This window comes from Schistocerca piceifrons, chromosome 1 (assembly GCF_021461385.2).
Source record: "Schistocerca piceifrons isolate TAMUIC-IGC-003096 chromosome 1, iqSchPice1.1, whole genome shotgun sequence".
NCBI lineage: Eukaryota > Metazoa > Arthropoda > Insecta > Orthoptera > Acrididae > Schistocerca > Schistocerca piceifrons.
In genome coordinates, this window is record NC_060138.1 from 646,120,494 (window position 1) to 646,141,797 (window position 21,304).

The following is a 21,304-nucleotide window of genomic DNA, read 5'->3' on the forward strand; positions in this document are numbered from 1 at the left end:
GTGCACCACCAGTTTCTATGTGCAAGTTGGAAGTTTGTAATGAGAAGGTGAAAAGCAGGGCAGTCGAATGACGCCAACAAGTGTTTGCCGCAAGAGCTACAGACGCTGTGTGAGAGAACATGGAGTAATTAAATGCTATTCTTTACTGTGTTAGTAAATGTGATTGTTGGAAAAAAAAAAAGAATTTTGACTATAGACTTTTAACTTACTTCATGTCTTAGCTCTGAATAAAGCTAGATGCATGGGATGTCTATAAATTATTTGGTTGTTAAAACCAGGCAATTGTGACTACATTTATTTGTATCAAATGGGTTAAAAGCTCAAAAAATGAGTGAAATACGAGAAGACAGAAAAATTTACATGTGAAATGTGAGAATGTTATTCTGCATAATCCAATACATTGTTAATTGGTGAAAACATAAAGTTTATATATTTACTCCACACGTTCTATCGTCAGAAACCGTTAGAATATGGTGACTGATGTGATCAGGACTCGAAGAAAGAGGAATTTTCAAACAAAATCAAGATAAAAAGATACTGTGAGTTGCTATAGCAACCAATAGTAACAAGGCAGGGAAATTGTTTCGCTGGGTTGGATTCTGCATAAATGGTAAAAAGGGGTGAAAATTAATAAGTTATGATGAGATATATTCGATGACAAAGATCCAGTGCGGAGAGTAAGCAGCCCTCACACACATCACGGGGACATGGACTCCGTAACCAGCAACCAACGCCAACAGTGCCAGCTGCTGCTCACCAGTGCTGACTACAAATCCATTCACTGACACTGATGCTGAAACCAACCTTTGATGCTGCCGGCGCCCATGCTGTTCACCAGCACTGATTACACACCTGTTCACCAATGCAGTATAAAACTCTACGCTGGGTGATCAAAAGTCAATTAATTGAATGTGAAGTTAAGGACACTGATCAATAATAGACTGTTAGTATAGATATTATACTCAGAGGTGAAATTCTTTATGATAACATGATCTAAAAGTAAGAAAAATATGGATAATACTCAAAAAACTGGGGAAAAATCAGAACCAGCCATGGCCATAACAGTAACAAAAGAAATGCCAGACTGGGCTGAAGTAGCACTAAGTCTTAAATTAGACTCATTGAATACTCAATGCTAGATTAGATGACCAAAGTGCAGCTGAAAATGCTCAAATTGCAACTTTCAGTGAAAAATCAGATGCACAGAGTGCAAATTCAGCTACTTTAAGACAAGAACTAACTCTTGATTTAGATTCAGTAAATACTCAGTTAAATGATAGCTTAGATGAACAAAAGGTGGATTCAGCTGTGATAAGAAAGGAACTAAGTGCTACTTTAAGTGAAAAACTAGAAGCACAGGGTGAGGTTTTACCGTATTTACTCGAATCTAAGCAGCACTTTTTTTCCGGTTTTTGTAATCCAAAAAACTGCCTGCGGCTTAGAATCGAGTGCAAAGCAAGCAGAAGTTCTGAAAAATGTTGGTAGGTGCCGCCACAGCTAACTTCTGCCATCGAATATATGTAGCGCTACACAGGCATGCTTTGTAGGCACAAAGATAAATACTGGCGCCAAAACCTCTGCGTCAGTAAATAAATTTTTTTTTTAAAAAAATGGTGGAAGACGAGCTTTTTTTCTCCGCCCCGAGTTTCGACCACTGCATTTTCATACATTATTCAACGAAGTAAATACAAATTCCGTATTGTTCATCTTCGAATGTAGCAGAATTTCAATGTAATACAAAAATCCGACTGGCAAGACTGTTTGGGATGTTTGTCAATATGGCCAACTCTACGTTCTGAATTTTTTCCTACCTGTGAGAAGAGATGGTTGCTAATAGGAACCTGATGAAAAGTGAATCACATGCGGTGTTCTCTTCACTATAAGAATAATATGAATATAAACATTTTGCCATGTATTCTTTCGTGTTTGCTGCTATCTCATTTAAATCCTGTCTGCCTAATAAACTACGAAACTAGAGTGAGACAACAGCAAACGCGGAAGAATATACGTATCGTTTCATGTTTATATTCGTATTATTCTTATGACTAATAGTGACACAGTCAGAAATGAAGTACGGCAACTGACTAGATTTTTAAATTTAAGGTGACTCTAATTTCTGTGCAGAATTTGATGTACTAAAGAAGCGGCAGCAAAGATTTTCAAACGGAGAAAAATTTTCGACTAACTCTCGTTCAGAACTATGTTCTATCATACACAGTCTATTATTTGGTTCTTGTTGATCATTATCAAAGAAAGCAGCAGTGTAAGTAACAACAAATAGCAGTCTCTTGCCGTTGTTTCGGTTATGAGACAATTCCTCTTTTTTATTATTGTAAGCGGCGGTAGCGTGCACAAATGCAAGCCATGCCGCGAGCGGCGACAGGCTGTAAACACAAACTATCAGAATGCGACAAACAATGCATGACACAGTACAGTAATGCATTTTCAGCTTAGAGTGACGTAAACACCTATAACAAAGAAAAGCAAAATAAGCAATCGATTCAAACCAGACGAAGCGCGTGAAAAAGGAAGGGTACCCGTATAAATACGGATGGAGCGCCTGACGCATAGCAATGGCTACCTGGTAAAGCTTAGCTGCTAAGCTTACGACTCAAACCAAACTACTGTAGCTGCATCGTCATTCATTCGACCAAAATTGTGTCTCATATTACAATGGACCAACTTTGTTTCGATTTGGAGGTGCGGCCTAAAACTTTTTTCTCCCCTTGAATTTCGAGTCTCAGATTTCAGATGCGGCTTAGAGTCGAGAATTTTTTTTTCCTTTATTTCGAGTCTCATTTTTCAGGTGCAGCTTAGATTCGAGTGCAGCTTAGATTCGAGTAAATACGGTAAATACGAAGTTCAATGCCTTAAATGATAAGGTGGAGAGTTTGCAATTAGATTTAAAGAATGAATTAAGTAATTCCCTGACTATCCATGTAAACCAACTGTTCACTGACTTTAGTCAGACCCATAGTAACCAGTTTCAGAACTTAGCTGAAGAACTAGAATTTGATATTGAAGATAAATGTAATAAGATAGAATCTGAATTTTGTGAGAAATTAGGATCATTTCAAAGTATATGTTATGCCACATTTGATGCAGTAACACAGAGACTACACACTTTAAGGGGAAAGTGTCGAGAAGCAGGACAAGGTAATTCCTAAAGTCCAATCACAAATTGCAGGTGTTAACATTCGAGTTGATAACAGGGAAAAGAATTTTAAAGAGAAACTAGCAACATCAGACACAATAAATATAAGTAATTTGGAGGAACAGGTAGAGGAAATAATCGATCAAAAAGTTGCCACGAGGATAATCTCCAGAAACATTTCATCTGTTGCTTTTTCCAAACTTAATGATAATAGCAATGTTATAGATGACTTCTGTGAAGAATTAAAACTTGTCCATGACAAAGTAGACAATAGAATAACTTTACTTAATGTTGCATTTCCTAGTAAAGTGGTAATTGTTTTGTTGTAGGGAGGCTTTCACACAAAATTTAATGAGAAGCATTGGTTCATAAGTAATCGAGTGAGGTTAATGTCAGATCCGTGGGATCTGGCTGGAGTCACATCTGTCTCCGAGGGACATTAACATTCTGTGTTAACGGGCGGAGTGACGACCATCGGATCCCTAGTTGTTTTTGGTGTTTCTTCTGCAATAACATTTTCCTACACCGAATTCCCCCAGCTTCTTACACTATCCCCCTACTTCTTACACTATCACTCTACTTCTTATACTATCCTATCTTCCACTATTTGGAAGAAGTCGTCCTCGATTGTTAGAGGATCATGCCCGATAAGTATTTAAGTCGCCTTCACGCTTTGCTCTAGTCAGCAGTGGTTTCGATTGTAATGTCAACAGTAGCTGACACAGTCTCTGGAGGAGTGTGTCCGCTAAGTATTTGGAAGTAGTTGTCCTCTGTTGTTAGAGGATTGTGCCTGTTAAGTCACCTTCACTCTCCACTCTAGTCAGTGGTGGTCTCAATTGTAATCCTGACAGCAGCTGATGCTCTCCACATATAGTTAGGTCTTATTTTTGCCTAGCTAGCCAGTCTCTCCCACCATACATGTATAGTTAGGTCTTATTTTTGCCTAGCCAGACAGTTTTGCTTAAGTTACCCTTTGAAAGTAATTCGTTATCCAGTTGATCTACGCAGACCTGGGTGTAATTAATAACTGCAAAGAATATTAGATTAATAGAAAATATGATTTTGTATGAATCATTACATAATTGTGATAATATGATACATAATTTTGTATTTAATCCAGATTTTTTTTACCTTTTATGAGATGTGATGAATAGGTGAGGGTTTATATTAGTTTTTGGAGGGGTGGGTAGTGTAAGTACAAACATGGCTATCACAGAACACACACCATACCTCCCAAACATCCTTTGCAAACAAGTGTGACTAATTCTTCACCATTTGGTATTCCATAGGTGCTGAGATTTTTCTTCTGGGACAAAATTCCAATGCTCTTGGAGTATCCTCTGATGTCTTTTTTCTTTAATGGCATAAGTAAGATCTTTAAATGTTTTACACATAAGAACATACGGACTTCTTGTGTCATAGCAGCTGCCAAAGCATGGTGGTGCCTATTATCTGGCGTTCTCTGACGTCTACTGAAACGAACCTATTTCTAACAGGTCGCAGGAAAATATTGTGAATGGTGGTTTGAAAAGCGTTACTTTCAAAGTAAATTTCCTTTTACACAAGTTGAACTATGTGTGAGAATGTACGATGAATTTCTTAAACCACAGAGCATTTGATGATGAGCCATTTAGAAGTATTTCTAGCCCAGAAGATCAGACATTCACGTCGTTATTATGAGCAAATTGATGTAACGCTACGGGGAGCTCTCTCTTCTCTGCAGTAGCTAATTTATTTGTGGAAAACTCTGAGGACAAGCCACTAGACTTTCCTAAAAATTTTATGTGATATATCTTAAAGTGTAACACGTGCAAAAAATATCAACATTATATGTGAAAGTTTTTCTTTTCTTGTAACAACACTATGTGTGTTAACTTCTATTAGCTGACTAAATCACATGTTCTATGGTCTGAATAACCGCTGCCATCAGCTGGCAGGATCACATGACATGAGCTAAGACTGGCTTACAACAGCACATCGCAATCTCGATTACAATGGTTCAGAAAGTAACATGCAGTGTTTGGTGGAATTTGAATTTATACTTTTGTAATATGAAAATATGCAGCATACATGTTGCTGCACATCAAAAATCTTCCCAAAAGGAGTTTTCTTCCCTGAGTTTCGTTTTCTAAAGTGCCGGGAAATTCTATGCTCATGTATAAAAACATAACCATTAAATGGATTGATTAGTTTTACAGTTCTTAGGGAAAATATACAGTCACTTAATAACATGGAAAAAGTATATTTTCATATGGGAGAAAGTGTATTTTTAACTGGGAAATCTGGGGAAAATCCTGGATTTTTTTTTTTTTTTTTTTTCCTTTGTCCATGTATACACCCTGCACTCAAGTTTCGGCGAGGTAGGGATCTTGGGGAAGGGTTTCCTGTCTTTGGGGCTATCTTCTTTTTATTCTTTGATCAAGATTCTATATTGCATATGTACATAAAAAAACTATGATAATTCTACATCAGGGATACATAAGAAGGAAGTGTGAGTAATTAAGGAGAGCATAAACCAAGGAGGAACTAATAAGCATAAGCCATGGAGGAACAAATTGTGATAATTATCCAGGAATGTCAGTTGAACATTTGTTCTAATGATGTGTAAGATAGTGGGACAAGTATAGCATAAGTAAATGTATGATATATTGAATAGTGTATATAAATGTGGTGTCTACTGCAAGCTTAGAAGTGGAAGAGTAGTGGAGGACTGTAGGGGATTAAGTGAAGCATTAGGAAGTGAGTGTTAAGTGTGAAATACATTTTATTTTCCAGAGGATATTTAATTATAGAGTATATAAAGATGTATACTTGGGAAATGAACCATGAGTCCTGCTCAGGACGGATAAAGGGGGCAGAGGGGAGGGTGGTGGGGGGTGCACCCAGCATTTATTGGATATAAAGGGCAGATAGGCAGACCTGAGAAAGGCTGACCTATACTGTGCGAACAGGGGAACCAAGAAGGGGATTGACCTGTACCAAAAGAAAATAGGAATTAAGAGGGATGTACCTACCGAAACAGAAGGAGGAAGCGCTCTCATAGGGTCAACCCATATGTGAAGTATAGGTACTGTTCCTAAAGGGAAAAGGACAGCATCATGGCAGAAGTCACACATTTTGTAGGAATTATTCTGGTAAATTTGGATTCTATATTCCAATGGCATTATTATGTTTTATGTTTACGAGTGTCAGAACATTTTCATTTACATAGAGTTCCTCCAGACTACAAGCTACTGTAGGTAATGAAAACAGATAGTTATTATCAAAATGAAAAAAGAAGAGCAAGATATTAAGCACACAATTACTAAAAGAAATAGAATGTATACTGATTAAAATGTAAATTAGCGTTATGTGAGATATTAAAGTACATAATGAATATGTATAAAATGTCGTGTGTTCAAGCTAAGGGGAGGGTTATGTAGTGACTCAAGAATTTAGGTGTAAATTCTAGAGACACTCAGCCTTCCACAGTCTCAAACACCCAATATTTTAAAAGTAAGTAAGAGAGCGGAAATGTATCTACTGCACTGCCGGTTTCCGTATGCAGTTTGTAATGAGAATACAATAAACGGAACACTCGAACGACGTTGACAAGTGTTTGCCACAAGAGCCACAGATGCTGTTTGAGAGGACACGGAGTAATTAAATGCTATTCTTTGCTGTGTTAGTGACTGTGATTGTTGAAAAAAAAAAGACAAACGAACTTTTTACTACAGACTTTTAACTTACTCCATGTCTTAGCCCTGAAGGAAGCAAGACGCATGGAACATCTATTAATTATTTGGTTGTTAAAACCGGGCAATTGTGATATTTAATTGTATGTAATGGGTATTGGTGTAGTTGACTTGAAGAGTTTGTATGATGCTTATATGAAACTTGTGGAGAGGAAAATACACCTGAGCTGAATTGAAAGTGTGAGAGTACCGAGTTATTTCAAGTGAGAGAGATAATAATTTATTGAGTACTCTAACCAGCATTATTTCTTTAGAGAAGAAGTTATGGAGATTGACACAGCCGCATATCCAGAGAAGAGGATCGGCTAAACATTTCAAGCAAGTCAACTGTAGTAAGAGAAGTGTGAAGTTCACAATCCAGTTTTGCACCGCTTCTCTTGTCGCCAAAACCATATTGATTCTACAATTTATCTTAGAAGGTAGACTGAAGAAAGGCAAACCTGCATTTATACCATTTAAACCTGACTGCATGTACAGGAGTCAAAGGACATGAAAGGGAAATAGTGATGAAGAAGGGAGTGAGACAGTGTTGTAGACTTTCCCCATTGTCATTCAACCTCCATGTTGAGCAAGCAGTAAAGGAAACAAGGAGAATTGTGGAAGGGTATTAGAAGTAAGAGAAAAGAAATAAAAACTTTGATGTTTGCTGATGACACTGTAATTCTGTCAGAGACAGCAAATGACGTGGTAGAGCAGCTAAATGGAACGAATAGTGTATTGAAAAGAATGGAAACAGTTACTTCGATAAAATATCTAGAAGTATGTGTATGGAGTGATCTGAAGTGGAATGACCACATAAAATTAATCTTTGGTAAGGCAGATGCCAGACTAAGATTCACTGGAAGAATCCTCACATGAAGGAGATAGGTTACAAAACCTTCATTCGACCAACACTTCAATTTTGGCAGTCTGTGATCCATACCAGATAGGATAGGACTGAGATCCAAAGAAGAGCAGCACAATTCATTATAGGTTCATTTAATAAAAGCAAAAGCATCACAGAGATGCTCAGCCAACTCCAGTGGCAGATGCTGCAAGAGATTCGTTCTATATCACAGTATGGTTGACTGTTAAAAGTTCTGGGAGCGTATGTCCTTAGAAGTGTCAACCAATGTATTGCTTTCTTCTATGTATATCTCACAAAAAGACATCAAGATAAAATTAAAGAGATTCAAACCTATACAGGGATTTTCCAGCAATCATTCTTCCCACAAACCCTTCATGACTTGAACAGGAAAAAGGGGAAGTGATACTGGTACACAAAGTACCCTCTGCCACATACTATAAGGTAGTTTGCAGAGTATATGTGTAGTTCTAGATGTCATGAAAAGAGATTATAAGACGAACATCAACAAAAAGGAAACAAGAGTAACTGAATGTACTTGAATTAAAAGAAATTAAGCGGGGGCAGTTATGGCCTGAAGAAATGCATCAAACAAGTCTTTGGACTGAAGACACAACAATAACAACAAAAACGTGTAATTTAAACCTTGATGTCTGAGTTTTTTATTTTTAGCTGCAATGATAATTACGATGATACTTTTAATTTCTCTGTATTTTTGACTAAATTTGATAAATTTCTATCATACAGAAAATTTACAATTTCATCTAGGGGCTTATTTATGTGATTTTTTTACAGGTGGTGTATTCATTGTGATTTTTGTGGGAATTGGGCTTGCATGTATCACTCTGGCGTTTGAATACTGGTGGTACAAACTGAGACCACAGCACAATGCCATTGTTGAAGCAGCTCCGCATAGAACAAAATCGGATTCACTGCAAGCACTTAATATGATGCGAAGCAGTTTCGACAAACGATATGGGTAATTTTCATATGCAATTTTGGGTACCTTATTTTAATTATAATATTGTAAAGCTGAAATTGCAAACTATGTTACAGAATCTGCATTGATTGTGTGTGTCATAGCAGTAGAGAGTATCAAAGCAAACACTAACTTTAAAAACCTAATTTGATGTTGAGCTTCTCACATTTGATATTCATTCTTCAGAGCAGCAGAAACATCATTATTCATAGTTTTATGACAAGATAAATATACTAGTTGCATAAAAAATTTGAATGCTTCGGATAGAATCAAAAATATAATTAACCAGGCAGAAGTTGGGACTAAAGTGAAGTGAGATTTCATCATCATCATAAGCCAAGAGATTCGTGCTGATTAAGCCATATTGTAGGCAGTGGCAAGCATTAGGCATCCATTAACTTGGTTCCATGTTGCATCTGTTTGATTTTTAATGCTATCTGTCCACTTTCCACAAACCACCTTGCGCCTTCCTTATCTCTTAGAATCCAGCAAAGACCTTCCATGGAAAAAAAACTTAAAATCAACATATGCATGTACATGTAAGGCAATTATTATGCTATTGTGGCTTGTTTCTGTCAAAAGGAAAGAATTTACAGAGGTTATTTAAACATATTGCATTACTCTGCAGAAGACACGCATACATTAAATGTTGCATAGTACTCATGTCATGTGACATTGTTAATAACAGTTATACTAAAGATACAAAGCACTACAACTGTGTGTGTAATAGCATACTGTCCCACCTTTGGAATTCAGTACAGCAGTGATTCTGGGTGACACAAAATTGACAAGAATATAGTAGGTTTCTGGACGTATTTTTCACCAGATGTCTATGGACAGGTAACTAAATCTCATAAATTATGGGTGGCACAGAGCTGACACCTGACAGCATCTCAGATGATTTCCATTGGGTTCAGATCGGACAAATTTGATGCCCAAGGCATCAACAGGAGTTCACAATCATGCTCCTCAGACTACTGTACCAAGGCTATGATGCAGACTACTATCCTGCCAGAAGAAGTCATATCTATGAAGGAAGCATCAGGCATGAATGGGTGCATGTGGTCTGCAGTAATGTTCATGTAATCCCCAGTCTTCATTTACCACCACAGATCACATGGAAGCCCAGTTGGATGTCTCCCACAGCATAGTACTGCTCCTACTGTGCACAAGCCTACCAGTGCTGCTGCTGAGCATTGCTTTCGTTGAAAACCTAAACAAAAATGGTTGCTGTGACTGGGCTACCATAAAAAATTTATTAATCTATAGACAATCTGAAAACTCTCAGATCTCCCAGTTAGTTTTGATAATATATCTCTGTATACAAAAATTTCTTTATATATTCCTTTGAAGCTACTTGGGAGGAATTATGAGGTAAACATTATGCTTTGTTCAGACTTGTGCTACTTAAACACACTTTTTATTCAGGAACCAGTGCTATAAGTAGATTAAGTTGCCACTAGGAGTAAACAGAAGAGGTCACCATTAGGAGAACAGTATCTCTCATGGTGGCCAACTGTCTTACACATGACTTTTAAGAGAAAGCACTATATTCAGAAACAGTGTAACTTTATGCCCATTGTCAAAAGGATGAGACTTGTGATCTCCTCTTGTACATCAGAAACACTTCTAATGTTCATTCAGCATTTAAATTAAATTTATTTTATGATAAACAGGAAAAATGCTGGACATTTTGTTATGTAATAAATCCTGAGAACACTGGGGGCACAAAGGGTACAGCAAGCTCTATATTTTCAGGCTGCAAGTTGTCACCATACTTCACAATGTTCAGTTTCATATGGTATGTTTGTTTCTGATCTGATGACCTGTTGTGAGATTCAACAGCTGACGGTAGCTTTGTGACAGAAGGGGTATGCAGAAAAGCAAAATAATCATTCATTGCTGGTAGATTAAGTTCATGTAAGGAACCATGTAAAGAAATGGAGGTTTCCAACGTCACATCCATCTTTCCTTCCTTGGAATTGGAAAAATACTTAACAGCACAACATTAAATATATGGCTCATCCATCCGCAAAACTGAGGAACTTGCTGGGTCCCATGAGAGATCATTTTAGCCTTAGCCAACAAATGTATATGAGATTTTGCCTCACAGTGGTATGTTGTATATTGGGCAAATGTGTCACAAAATGCAAGACATTGTAATAAATATCATCAGCACACATGCCTGGGCCAACCAGATTAAAGTGCATTGTCTTAGCAGAAAAAATTGCATCATGTGTTTTCAGTTTTGTCCCCCTGCACTCTCATCATCATATTCTGACAAGCAAGACTAGAATTTTGAGAAATCGGTCACTTCACCATGGAGAACCCACATAGCAACAAATTTTGCTTCATTTCTCAGCCACAGTGATACCTGGCAGCTATATTCAGAAGGCCTCACCTTGGTTCCCCCACCCATAGGGGACTCTTGATGCACTGCTCTCGTGAACATCATCTCATGATGAAGACCACTGTGATGTGGATGCCTGCTGGCTGTCACAGTATTACAATGCAGAAACCAAACTCACACTCATGTGGTTTTGATGCCATACCCAATTGCCTTCTCAGACAAATCTGCCCTCATGTGTCTCATACCTTGTCAGATATAATAAACTGCTCCTTCCTGTATGACCAATTCCCTAAAATTTCAAGGCAATAAAAGTGATTCCTCTCTATAAATGATGAAAATGGTGATGCTAATAACTACAGACCCATCTCAACCCCTCAAGTATATCAAAAGTTCTTGAGAAAGCATTATGTGATGGTGACCATGTTAAAAAGATTTTAAAAAAGTCCAAATGGCTCTGAGCACTATGGGACTTAAGATCTGAGGTCATCAGTCCCCTAGAACCTGGAACTACTTAAACCTAACTAACATAAGGACATCACACACATCCATGCCTGAGGCAGGATTCGAACCTGCGACCATAGCAGTTGTATGGTTCCAGACTGAAGCATCTAGAACTGCTCAGCCACACTGGCTGGCCTAAAAAGATCCTGTTAGTAACTGTTTATTTGGCTGTTATCAGTTTGGCTTTTGAAAAGGGAGATGAATAAATGGGACCCTATATTCATTCCTAAATGATGTTTATAGTAACCCAATGACAGAAACCATACAACAGGAGTATTATCTGATCTCATTACTGCCTTAGATCTCGTCAGTCATGAGTTACTGACAGAGAAACTGGTACATTAAGGAACTGAGGAAATATTCAATGATTGTTTTAAATCAGATCTTCCAGACAGGATACAAAGAGTTGAAATCCGTTCAGAAATGTTGGCAGCATACAATCAAAGGAACAAGCCATAAGACAAGGCATTCCTCAAGAAGCGACACTTGATCCATTTCTGTTTGCTATACGTATCAATAATCTGTACCAAAGCATTCAGAAAGTTCAGTAACATTTCCCAGTGATGCCAGCATACTGTATTCAAATTACTATACTAATAAACTCAATGACATCATTTCTGATACAGACTCCAAGCAGGAAAATGATTAAGGGATTAAAGGAGACCACTTACCAAAAAACAGACGTAGTGAGTTATTGATAGACACACACTGGAGAAAGAAAACTAGCTGGCTTTAGGAGTTGCCCTATGATGATCTAGAGTAAAATAAAATAAAATATGGTAATTGAAGAACTTCACAAGACACAATTGCTAATAAAGCATTTTACTGGCTGACTGGTTTTGACAGAGCTATGCTGTCATCGTTGGATTTTATGCTTTTGAATTTGAATGAAAGCATAAGATCTGATGATGGCAGCATAGCTGTGTCAAAATTGGTCGTCGAATAAGGTGCTTTTCTTAGTGATCTTGACTTGTGAAGTTTTCTTCAGTAACTATAATATGCAGATTACCCCCAGACTGATCATTGCAGGAAGATATAAAAGTAAAATACACACACACACAGAGGATAATGTGTGTGTGTCTGCATCCTACATGATGCTGGCTAGACTCATAGTGCAACTGTTATTTTTCAGCCAGTGTAATGGTTGCAGTGGCGGTAGTGTCCGGGGCAGGTAGAGGGAGAGAGAGGCAGGAGGTAGGGAGAGGAATTGTGGGTATGTGGCAAGCCATCGAGAGGGAGGCATCCAGTTTGGTGACTAGGGATGCAGGAGGGAGGAGTGGCAGGGCTGACACAATAGTAGTGGCCAGTGGGAAGCAGTACAAACTGAAGAAGACATTGTGGCTTGAACTGGGGTGGGGTGACAGGATGGAGGAAGGTGAAACTGTTGGATGGAGAATGTGGGGACAGGGGGTTACCTGAGACTGAGGCCAGAATGATTACGGAGTGCAGGATGTGTTATAAGGACAATTCCCTTCTGCGGAGTTCAGAGAAGCTGGTGGAAGAGAGACGGATCCAGACGGCTCAAGTTGTGAAGCAACCACTGAAATTGAGCATGTTGTGCTCCGCTGCACATTGTGCCACCAGATGATCAACATTGTTCTTGACAACAGTTTGGCAGTAGCCATTGATCCTGGTAGACAGCTGGTTAGTACTAATACCATCATAAAAGGCTGTGCAGTGTTTGTAACAGAGTTGGTATATTGGCTGCTTTCACAGGAGGCCTAGCCTCTGATGAGATGGAGTAAGCCTGTGACAGGATTGGAGTAGTAGGTGCTGGATGGGTGAACTGGGCAGGTTCAAACCTAGGTCTAAGACAGGGATATGATCCCTGTGGCAAAGGGGTTGGGAATGGTACTATAGCATCATAAAAGGCTGTGCAGTGTTTGTAGTGGAGTTGGTATGTGACATAGCTGCTTTCACAGGAGGCCTAGCCTCTGATGGGGTGGAGTAAGCCTGTGACAGGATTGGAATAGTAGGTGCTGGATGGGTGAACTGGGCAGGTCTTCAACCTAGGTCTGACACAGGGATATGATCCCTGTGGCAAGGGGTTGGGAATGGTAGTGGCATAGGGATGGACTAGGGTGTTGTGTAGATTGGATGGGCAAAGGAACACTACTTTAGGAGAGATGGGAAGGATCTTCAGTAGAATGATCATTTCAGGGCAGAATGAGAGATAATAAAATCCCTTGTGAAGGATGGGTTGAGTTGTTCCAGTCCAGGGTGATACTGGGTGACAAGGGGCACTCCTTTGTAACTGATTCTTAGGGGTGGTGGGAGACTGGTGGTGTGTGTGTGTGTGTATATGGCAAGAAAAATCTATTTGTGGACTCAGCTTTGGAGGTGTTGGCTGTGTGTGAAGCCCTTTCTGAAACATTCAGCATACTGGGCAAGGGAGTTCTCATCACTGCAGAGACGTATACATGGGTTGTGCTAGGCTGTATGGGAGGGGTGTTTAGATGTGGAAGGGATGGGAGCTGTTGAAATACAGGTACTGTTGGTGGTTAGTGGGTTAAATGTACACAGAAGTGTGGATGGAGCCATCGGATAGATGGAGGCCAACATCCAGGAATGTAATGTGTTAGTTAGAGGAATACCAGGTGAAGTGGATGGCCCACAAACAGGTTGACATAGGAAGGGTTCCTGCAGGTGCTCATGGCTGTGCAGCAGATGTATTTGTAAAACATCCCTTCAACTGAAAAATAGTTGTGTCAATATACAGTTTATAAGGTGTATAAGGAATGATATGATGGGTTTGAGTCTGAAGGACCAGCCCATAGACACAAAGACCATACCCCTGGGGCAAACCAAGGTGCAAGACCTGGCCAGCTCATCCACCTGGCAACTCCTACTTCAATCCTGTCATAGGTTTAGCCTACCCCATCAGAGGGTGAGCCACCTCTGAAAGCAGCCATGCTATATACCAACTCTGCTGCAAACTCTGCTGCAAACTCTGCTTTGCCTTTTTTGTTGGTATCTAGCAACCAGCTGTCCACCATGATGAGTGGCTACCACCAAATTGTTGTCAAGAACAAAGTTGACCATGGGTGGCACAGTATGCAACTGAGCACAACATGCTCTATTTAAATGGCTGCTTCACAACCTGAGCCATCTTGATCCTTCCCTTCACCACCAGCTTCTCTGAACTGCACAGATGGGAACTGTCCTTCCAACACATCCCCCACTTCCATAATCACCCTGGCTTCAGTCTCAGGTAACACTCTATCCCTGCAGCCTCCACCCAACAGTTTCCCCTTCCTCCATCCTGCCATCATCTCCCAATTCATGTCCCATGACATCTTCATTATGTGCCACTTCCTACCAGCTATTACAGTAGTGCCAGCCAATATACCTGCCATCCATCCCTCACACATTCCTAGCTGACAACCTGCCTGCCTCCCTCCATGCTACTAGCTGCCCATCCCCACCCCCCTCCCCTGCCTCCCTCTTCCACTACCCACCCCACCTGACACTACCCCCAAACATACAGTCTACCTGCCATACCTGCCAAAAAATAACATTGGCACTGTGGGTCTAACCAGCACTGTGTACAGGCACAGGAGTATGTGTGTGTGTGTGTGTGTGTGTGTGTGTGTGTGTGTGTGTGTGTGTGTGTCTTTTATTTTATTTTATTTTACTGTAGCTCATAAAAGGGTAACTCTGAAAGCAGAGAAGTTTTCCTTCTATTTACATTCTACAAGAAATTTCCTACAAAATTTAAACTGTTACTGTACAAAGACAAAATTTTCACTCATCACTTACAGTTTCATCAAGCACATATCATGTTATATTTAAAAAGGTACGTATAAACTGAGAGTAACCACAAAATTCCTCAGATTGTGAGTAGATGGCATTCTACTGTGGGACAAACATTTTAAAAAGTTAGTAAATTGGCTGAGCAGTTGGTGCTAAGTGTTTAATGATCTGAGTAGAGTCTGTGATACTGAAACACTAAAATGTGCATATTTGGCACCTGGATACTCATTACTCACATACTGCATTCCATTCTGGTGTGTCACACATCGAAAGATATTTCTTGTGCACAGGAAACTAGTGAAGATAATTAGGAAAGTATCTCTCTTCTCCACCACTAAACATCTATTTCTGGTGTTCAGTATCCACTACCTTGCATTTTTCTTCATGTTAAAGTGTGTTCTATTCATGAAAATTTACATATTTTTACAAAAATAAAGACCTGCGTTCCAGCTTTGCATTTATGGTCTGGCAGTTTCCGGTGATTAAGGGTGGCAGTGTGGTACTGGTGTGCAAGACTCACACTCGCCTTTGGCTATTGGAGGTGCTTCACCAATCATCTTTTCAGGATAGCAGCTGCGATGTCCTGCACAACTTCTTCTCCAAAGATAAGATGCTACTTTGGAGGAATTTTTTTTATACTTTTAAAATAACTCCATACACTCGAGAATACTTTGAACTCAATCTCATTGCATTTTCATCACACATAACAGTTTTCATACAACTAAAACATTTTTTGTAAGCTCGACACCTTCCGGCCCGTCAGAAACTATCACATTCATTTTTCCATAAATAGAGTCTGCAAATCTCTCCAAGTTTAGCAAGACAACTGTCCCAGACCTTAAGAAAGTAACAGAATGAATGAATAAGTAATTGTCTCTTCTTTTCTTTCAACAATATTCAAATGTTCACACAATAATGTTTGACATCGCACAGAGTATGGTGCGCTTATTCCTTGAGCTGGACATGTAACTTCTTAGGCGGGCTCGGTGACTACCTGCCAATGCCGATCATCTGTCCGATACATGTCCATCCTGCATACACATAATTATGGTGCAGTTCTACTTTACCACACTCATCTCTAAAATAACGCATGTTCAAGATTGTAGAAATACGAGGGTTTCTAGAATTTACCCCAAAATTCTCGAGGCACTATAGTGGGTAGCCAATTGCTATGTAAAAAGACACTGCAGTGTAGGGCACATGGCAGTTCTATACAACATCCTACCCAAAGGTTAAAGTCAGATAGAGAAGAATTCAAAGCACATGTAAAAATGTTTCCTCACAAGAACTGCTTCTGTACAGTTGAGTAATTTTTGACACATTCTAAAACAACCCAGTTAAATGTTTGTATTTAGAGATTGTCCAGCTGGAATTTATTCAAATGAATTATTCTGAAATGACAGTATATAAAAAGAATGATATAGTAGAAGTATACACAAAGAAATACAAACAATTAGCAACTTTGAAAAAAAGGGGACAACATTTGTAAGTCTCAAATCATACAGAGAATTGTGGCTGGAGTTTCCCAAAGATAATGCTAACTTGTTTGATCTGTGGTTATCCCTGTGCAATGTTTTCAAGCAAAGAGGAATGGCAAGTCAGCTTGTGGTTTTTGTCATACATGTATGTAAGGAAAACAGATGTCACAGCACCTTAAAACACAAAAAATAAGAACAACCTGACAACTACCATAGTGATCTAATTGGACCAATTACCCGAATTTTGCATGATAATAACAGGTATGTTTTAACATTTACTAATGACTTTACTCCTATCTCTTGTGTACATTTTCTAGAAACCATGTTAAAAGTGCCAGAATTTTTCAAATTTTTGAATCAATGTCTAAAGCTCCTTTTAATTTGAAAATAAGTCATCTTCATAGTGGTAGTGGATAAGAGCATATATCAAATGATCTGAAGGCTTTCTGTGAAGACCTGGACATTCAATTTGAGTTCACAATGTGATATGCACTGCAGCAAAATGGGGCTTCTGAATGTCTTAAGTAGGATTATTTTGGATAAAGATGTTATATGCCTCTCAATCAAAACTTGACAAGAATTTCTGAACAGAAGCAGTGTTGGCTGCAGTCTATATTACCAATAGGAGTCCAACTACTACTTTGGAAGGGAAAGTACCAGTGGCTCTACAGTGTGGAAGACCAAACTTGGAGAAGATGTAGGTGTTCGGTTGCGTAGCACTTTTAAAACTTCCAAAAGAACTGGTAGTTAGAAAGTTCTCATTCAGTTGGATGCATTTTTATTGGCTGTTGTCCAAATGGATACAGATCTTAGTGCCCAGAGCTGAAGAAAGTAATTTCAGGAAAAGGTACCATTTTTTGATGAAACAAAATTCACTTTTGATGGAAGACCTGGTGAACAATAGCTTTTAGGAAAATAAGAAAACAGCACAGAAGAATACACAATAGAAGAAAACAGGACTGAAGAATACGAAATAGATGAAACAATAAAGAAAAAAAAAAGATTGATAACTCAAAAGTAGTAGTCAGGATGCCTGACAAGGTAGGAAGTGTTTGATGAAACAACTGAGAAAGAAGGATTCCAGCATGATTTGATGATTATGCAGTACTGACCTTGTGTATTGAACAATTATTTTGTTGCTGACATTCCTGGATGCTATAAACATGTACAAGGGAAACATGAACGTGAATGGAAGCAAGTGATCAATGAATAAAGAAAGTCACTGGGACTTCATGAGACATCAGAGTTCACTCAGGGCTTACCAGAGAAGTGAGCAACTGCTAGTAAATGGTTCAAAATTACACATAATCAAGATGGAAAAATTGAGAGATATACAGCAAGGCTTATAATCAAAGCTGTCCTCAGAGGAACGGTTATGATTATGATGAAATGTATGTTCCTATTGCGCATTTAGCTATATTGAGAACACTGGTGTCAATCACCATTCCGAAGGAACTATATATGTGCCAAATGGATCCCATAGATTCCTTTCTATGTGAAGATCTACATAACTATGTCTACATGAGGATCCCTAATCTGTCACAGGTTAAAAGAATCACATTTTCAAATTAAAAAAGGTCTCTTATGGATTGAAGCAGGCTCCTCATAGGTGGATTGCAACATTTGATAGTTTTAACAAAAGTACTGGACTTAGACAGTCAAATATTGACAGATGTTTGCACATAGGCAACTTGGAAGATAGTAGAACGTATTTTCTATTATATGAAGATTATAATTGTTGCAAGTAACTGTATGAGATCAACAAAATTAAAAGGGCTTTGGAATAACCAATTGTCAGAGACCTTAAATCATTTCTTCACATTGACTTCAAAAGGTCAGAAGACAAAATAATTGTGGCTCAACCTATATACTTACATGAACTAATGGAATTTTTTGACATGAACAGTTGGAACATGACTAATACACCAATGGAGACCAAACTCAAATGGAAAGCAGCCAGAACTAATACCCGTAATTATCAATATTACATCAGTGTATGCAAACCATTACGTCAATTGATAGGTTGTCTGATGTGTGCCATGTTTACAACATGACCAGACCTGAAAGTAACAGTAATTATTTCAGCAGATAATGAAGAAACCCAATAGGGAGTCATTGAAAGGGGCTTAAAAGAATACTAAGATATATCAAAGGAACATTGAATTTTGTTTTGCATTATGGAAGAGGAGGAGCAGAGTTTGTTCTCTGCTACCTAGATGCAAATTTTGGCAGTGGAGAAGGTAGGAAGCCTACATCAGGATTCCTTTTTCAAGTGCATAGACCTGCTGTTTGTTGGATGATGAAATGATGAAGATATATCGCCTTATCTTCAAATTAAGCTGATTATGTAACATTGGTCAAAGCACCAACTGAATGTCTGTGACTCATTCAACTGTTGACTGACTTGGGTCTCAAGATCAACTACCCAGTAAAGATTTTAAAATACAACAATTCTTGTATTCATTTGCTTGGAAGATGGGAGCATGAGTGAATGATGCACATTGACATTAAATAAAATTTTGCCAGAGACTATGTGAGCAAGGGAATTATTGATGTTTGTTGTGTAGACACAGAGGAAGAACTTCCTGACTTGTTAGCTAAGCCATTACCCAGTGAACAATTTGAAAAGTTACAAAATGGTTTATGTTGAGAATTGCAATTCAAATCTCTCAAATAAGTTTTTTCCAGTATGTTCCTTTTTCTTTTAGATGGCAACTCTATGTTATTATATTTTATTCTGTTGATAGGTGTTTACCATGTGTTACAGTTCCTAATTCTTAGTGAGAAGTCAATAAATGTTATAAAAAGTTCATAAAATAGATCATATTTGTTACAAGTAAACTGATCATATGTGTGCCTGAGGAATGCCCACAGCTCTCTAAATTTATCATTAAATAGAACAACTGTTTAGTCAATTTATTTCATTCTACAGATGAAACTGTTCTTTTTCTTATTATGAGTTAATTTTAATATTATACAAATTGTAATTGTGTCTCATCCTATGTCCATGTGTAACAACTTACAACAGAATTTTTGCGATCAATAAATAACGAATCTAATCGAACCAACTCTGAAGTCAAGGCTACTTCAAGGAAATACTGTGGGTTGTGTGACACTTCAGGACTTCCTGGAGCATTCATTGAATGTATTGGTTTTCTGACATGACTGCTGAAGCCCTGGTATAGTTTCCAAATTCTCTTTTCCATATCTTTATTCTCCTCTACCATAGCACAATTCAAACTCTAACTTTGGTCATAGAATCAAAGAATTCCCCAATACTGAAAAATCTATCCAACGATCCATGTGATTTTGCATGTTCTGGTAAAGTTCAAATATTAGTGCAGTTGTAACTGTAGCATTCTTGAATTCATACCATCCCTCTGCCAGTTGCTCTCTGTGTGCACTGTTTTTTGTGACATTTTTATATACTTTGCCCACCTTTCATTTAAATTCATGGCTTTAGTTTGAACACTGTTCTCTTATATTGATTTTAAAAAGTGAAGTAACAAAACCCCCCTTCCAATCTGATGACATCCTTATCTGACTGTGAAGGACATGCATCCATTATTTCTCTGTAATGCTTGTTGTCTTTGTTCATTTCACCACTTAACTCTTTGATACCATTTGATTTCCCTAATTACATACTTTCAACTGACTTCTACATCAATACATATTCAGTCTCTAATGTTGTTATTTTGTAGCTATTGTGCTTCATTTATATTCAGTAGCATGACAAATTAATTATTCACTGTCAACGTGATATACTAGGAATTTACTTCTGCCGCTGTTATCAACTGACAATAATTTTGCCAGTTTCATCTTTTGTCTATTAAGATTCCTTGTAACAATTTATTACCCGCTATGTAATCCTTTAGCCAATTGCCCCAATTAATTAAATACCTTTCCCTCTTTTGTTCTGGTGACTTGTTTTGATTCCTTTTAGTCTAACCCATGTAATTCTTTATTGATTTTATCACATAATAATCTTCGAAGTACACTCCTGGAAATGGAAAAAAGAACACATTGACACCGGTGTGTCAGACCCACCATACTTGCTCCGGACACTGCGAGAGGACTGTACAAGCAATGATCACACGCACGGCACAGCGGACACACCAGGAACCGCGGTGTTGGCCGTCGAATGGCGCTAGCTGCGCAGCATTTGTGCACCGCCGCCGTCAGTGTCAGCCAGTTTGCCGTGGCATACGGAGCTCCATTGCAGTCTTTAACACTGGTAGCATGCCGCGACAGCGTGGACGTGAACCGTATGTGCAGTTGACGGACTTTGAGCGAGGGCGTATAGTGGGCATGCGGGAGGCCGGGTGGACGTACCGCCGAATTGCTCAACACGTGGGGCGTGAGGTCTCCACAGTACATCGATGTTGTCACCAGTGGTCGGCGGAAGGTGCACGTGCCCGTCGACCTGGGACCGGACCACAGCGACGCACGGATGCACGCCAAGACCGTAGGATCCTACGCAGTGCCGTAGGGGACCGCACCGCCACTTCCCA

At 38.8% G+C, this 21,304-nt stretch overlaps 1 protein-coding gene across 1 annotated transcript in view; it reads left to right on the forward strand.

The window, feature by feature from the left end:
• Positions 1 to 21,304, forward strand: part of LOC124792201 (ionotropic receptor 25a) — a 436,300-nt gene that overhangs the window by 407,880 nt on the left and 7,116 nt on the right. The window contains exon 17 of the mRNA XM_047257921.1: positions 8,528 to 8,711. Within this exon, the coding sequence (XP_047113877.1) occupies positions 8,528 to 8,711 (184 nt within the window). The remainder of the gene's footprint in view (positions 1 to 8,527; positions 8,712 to 21,304) is intronic.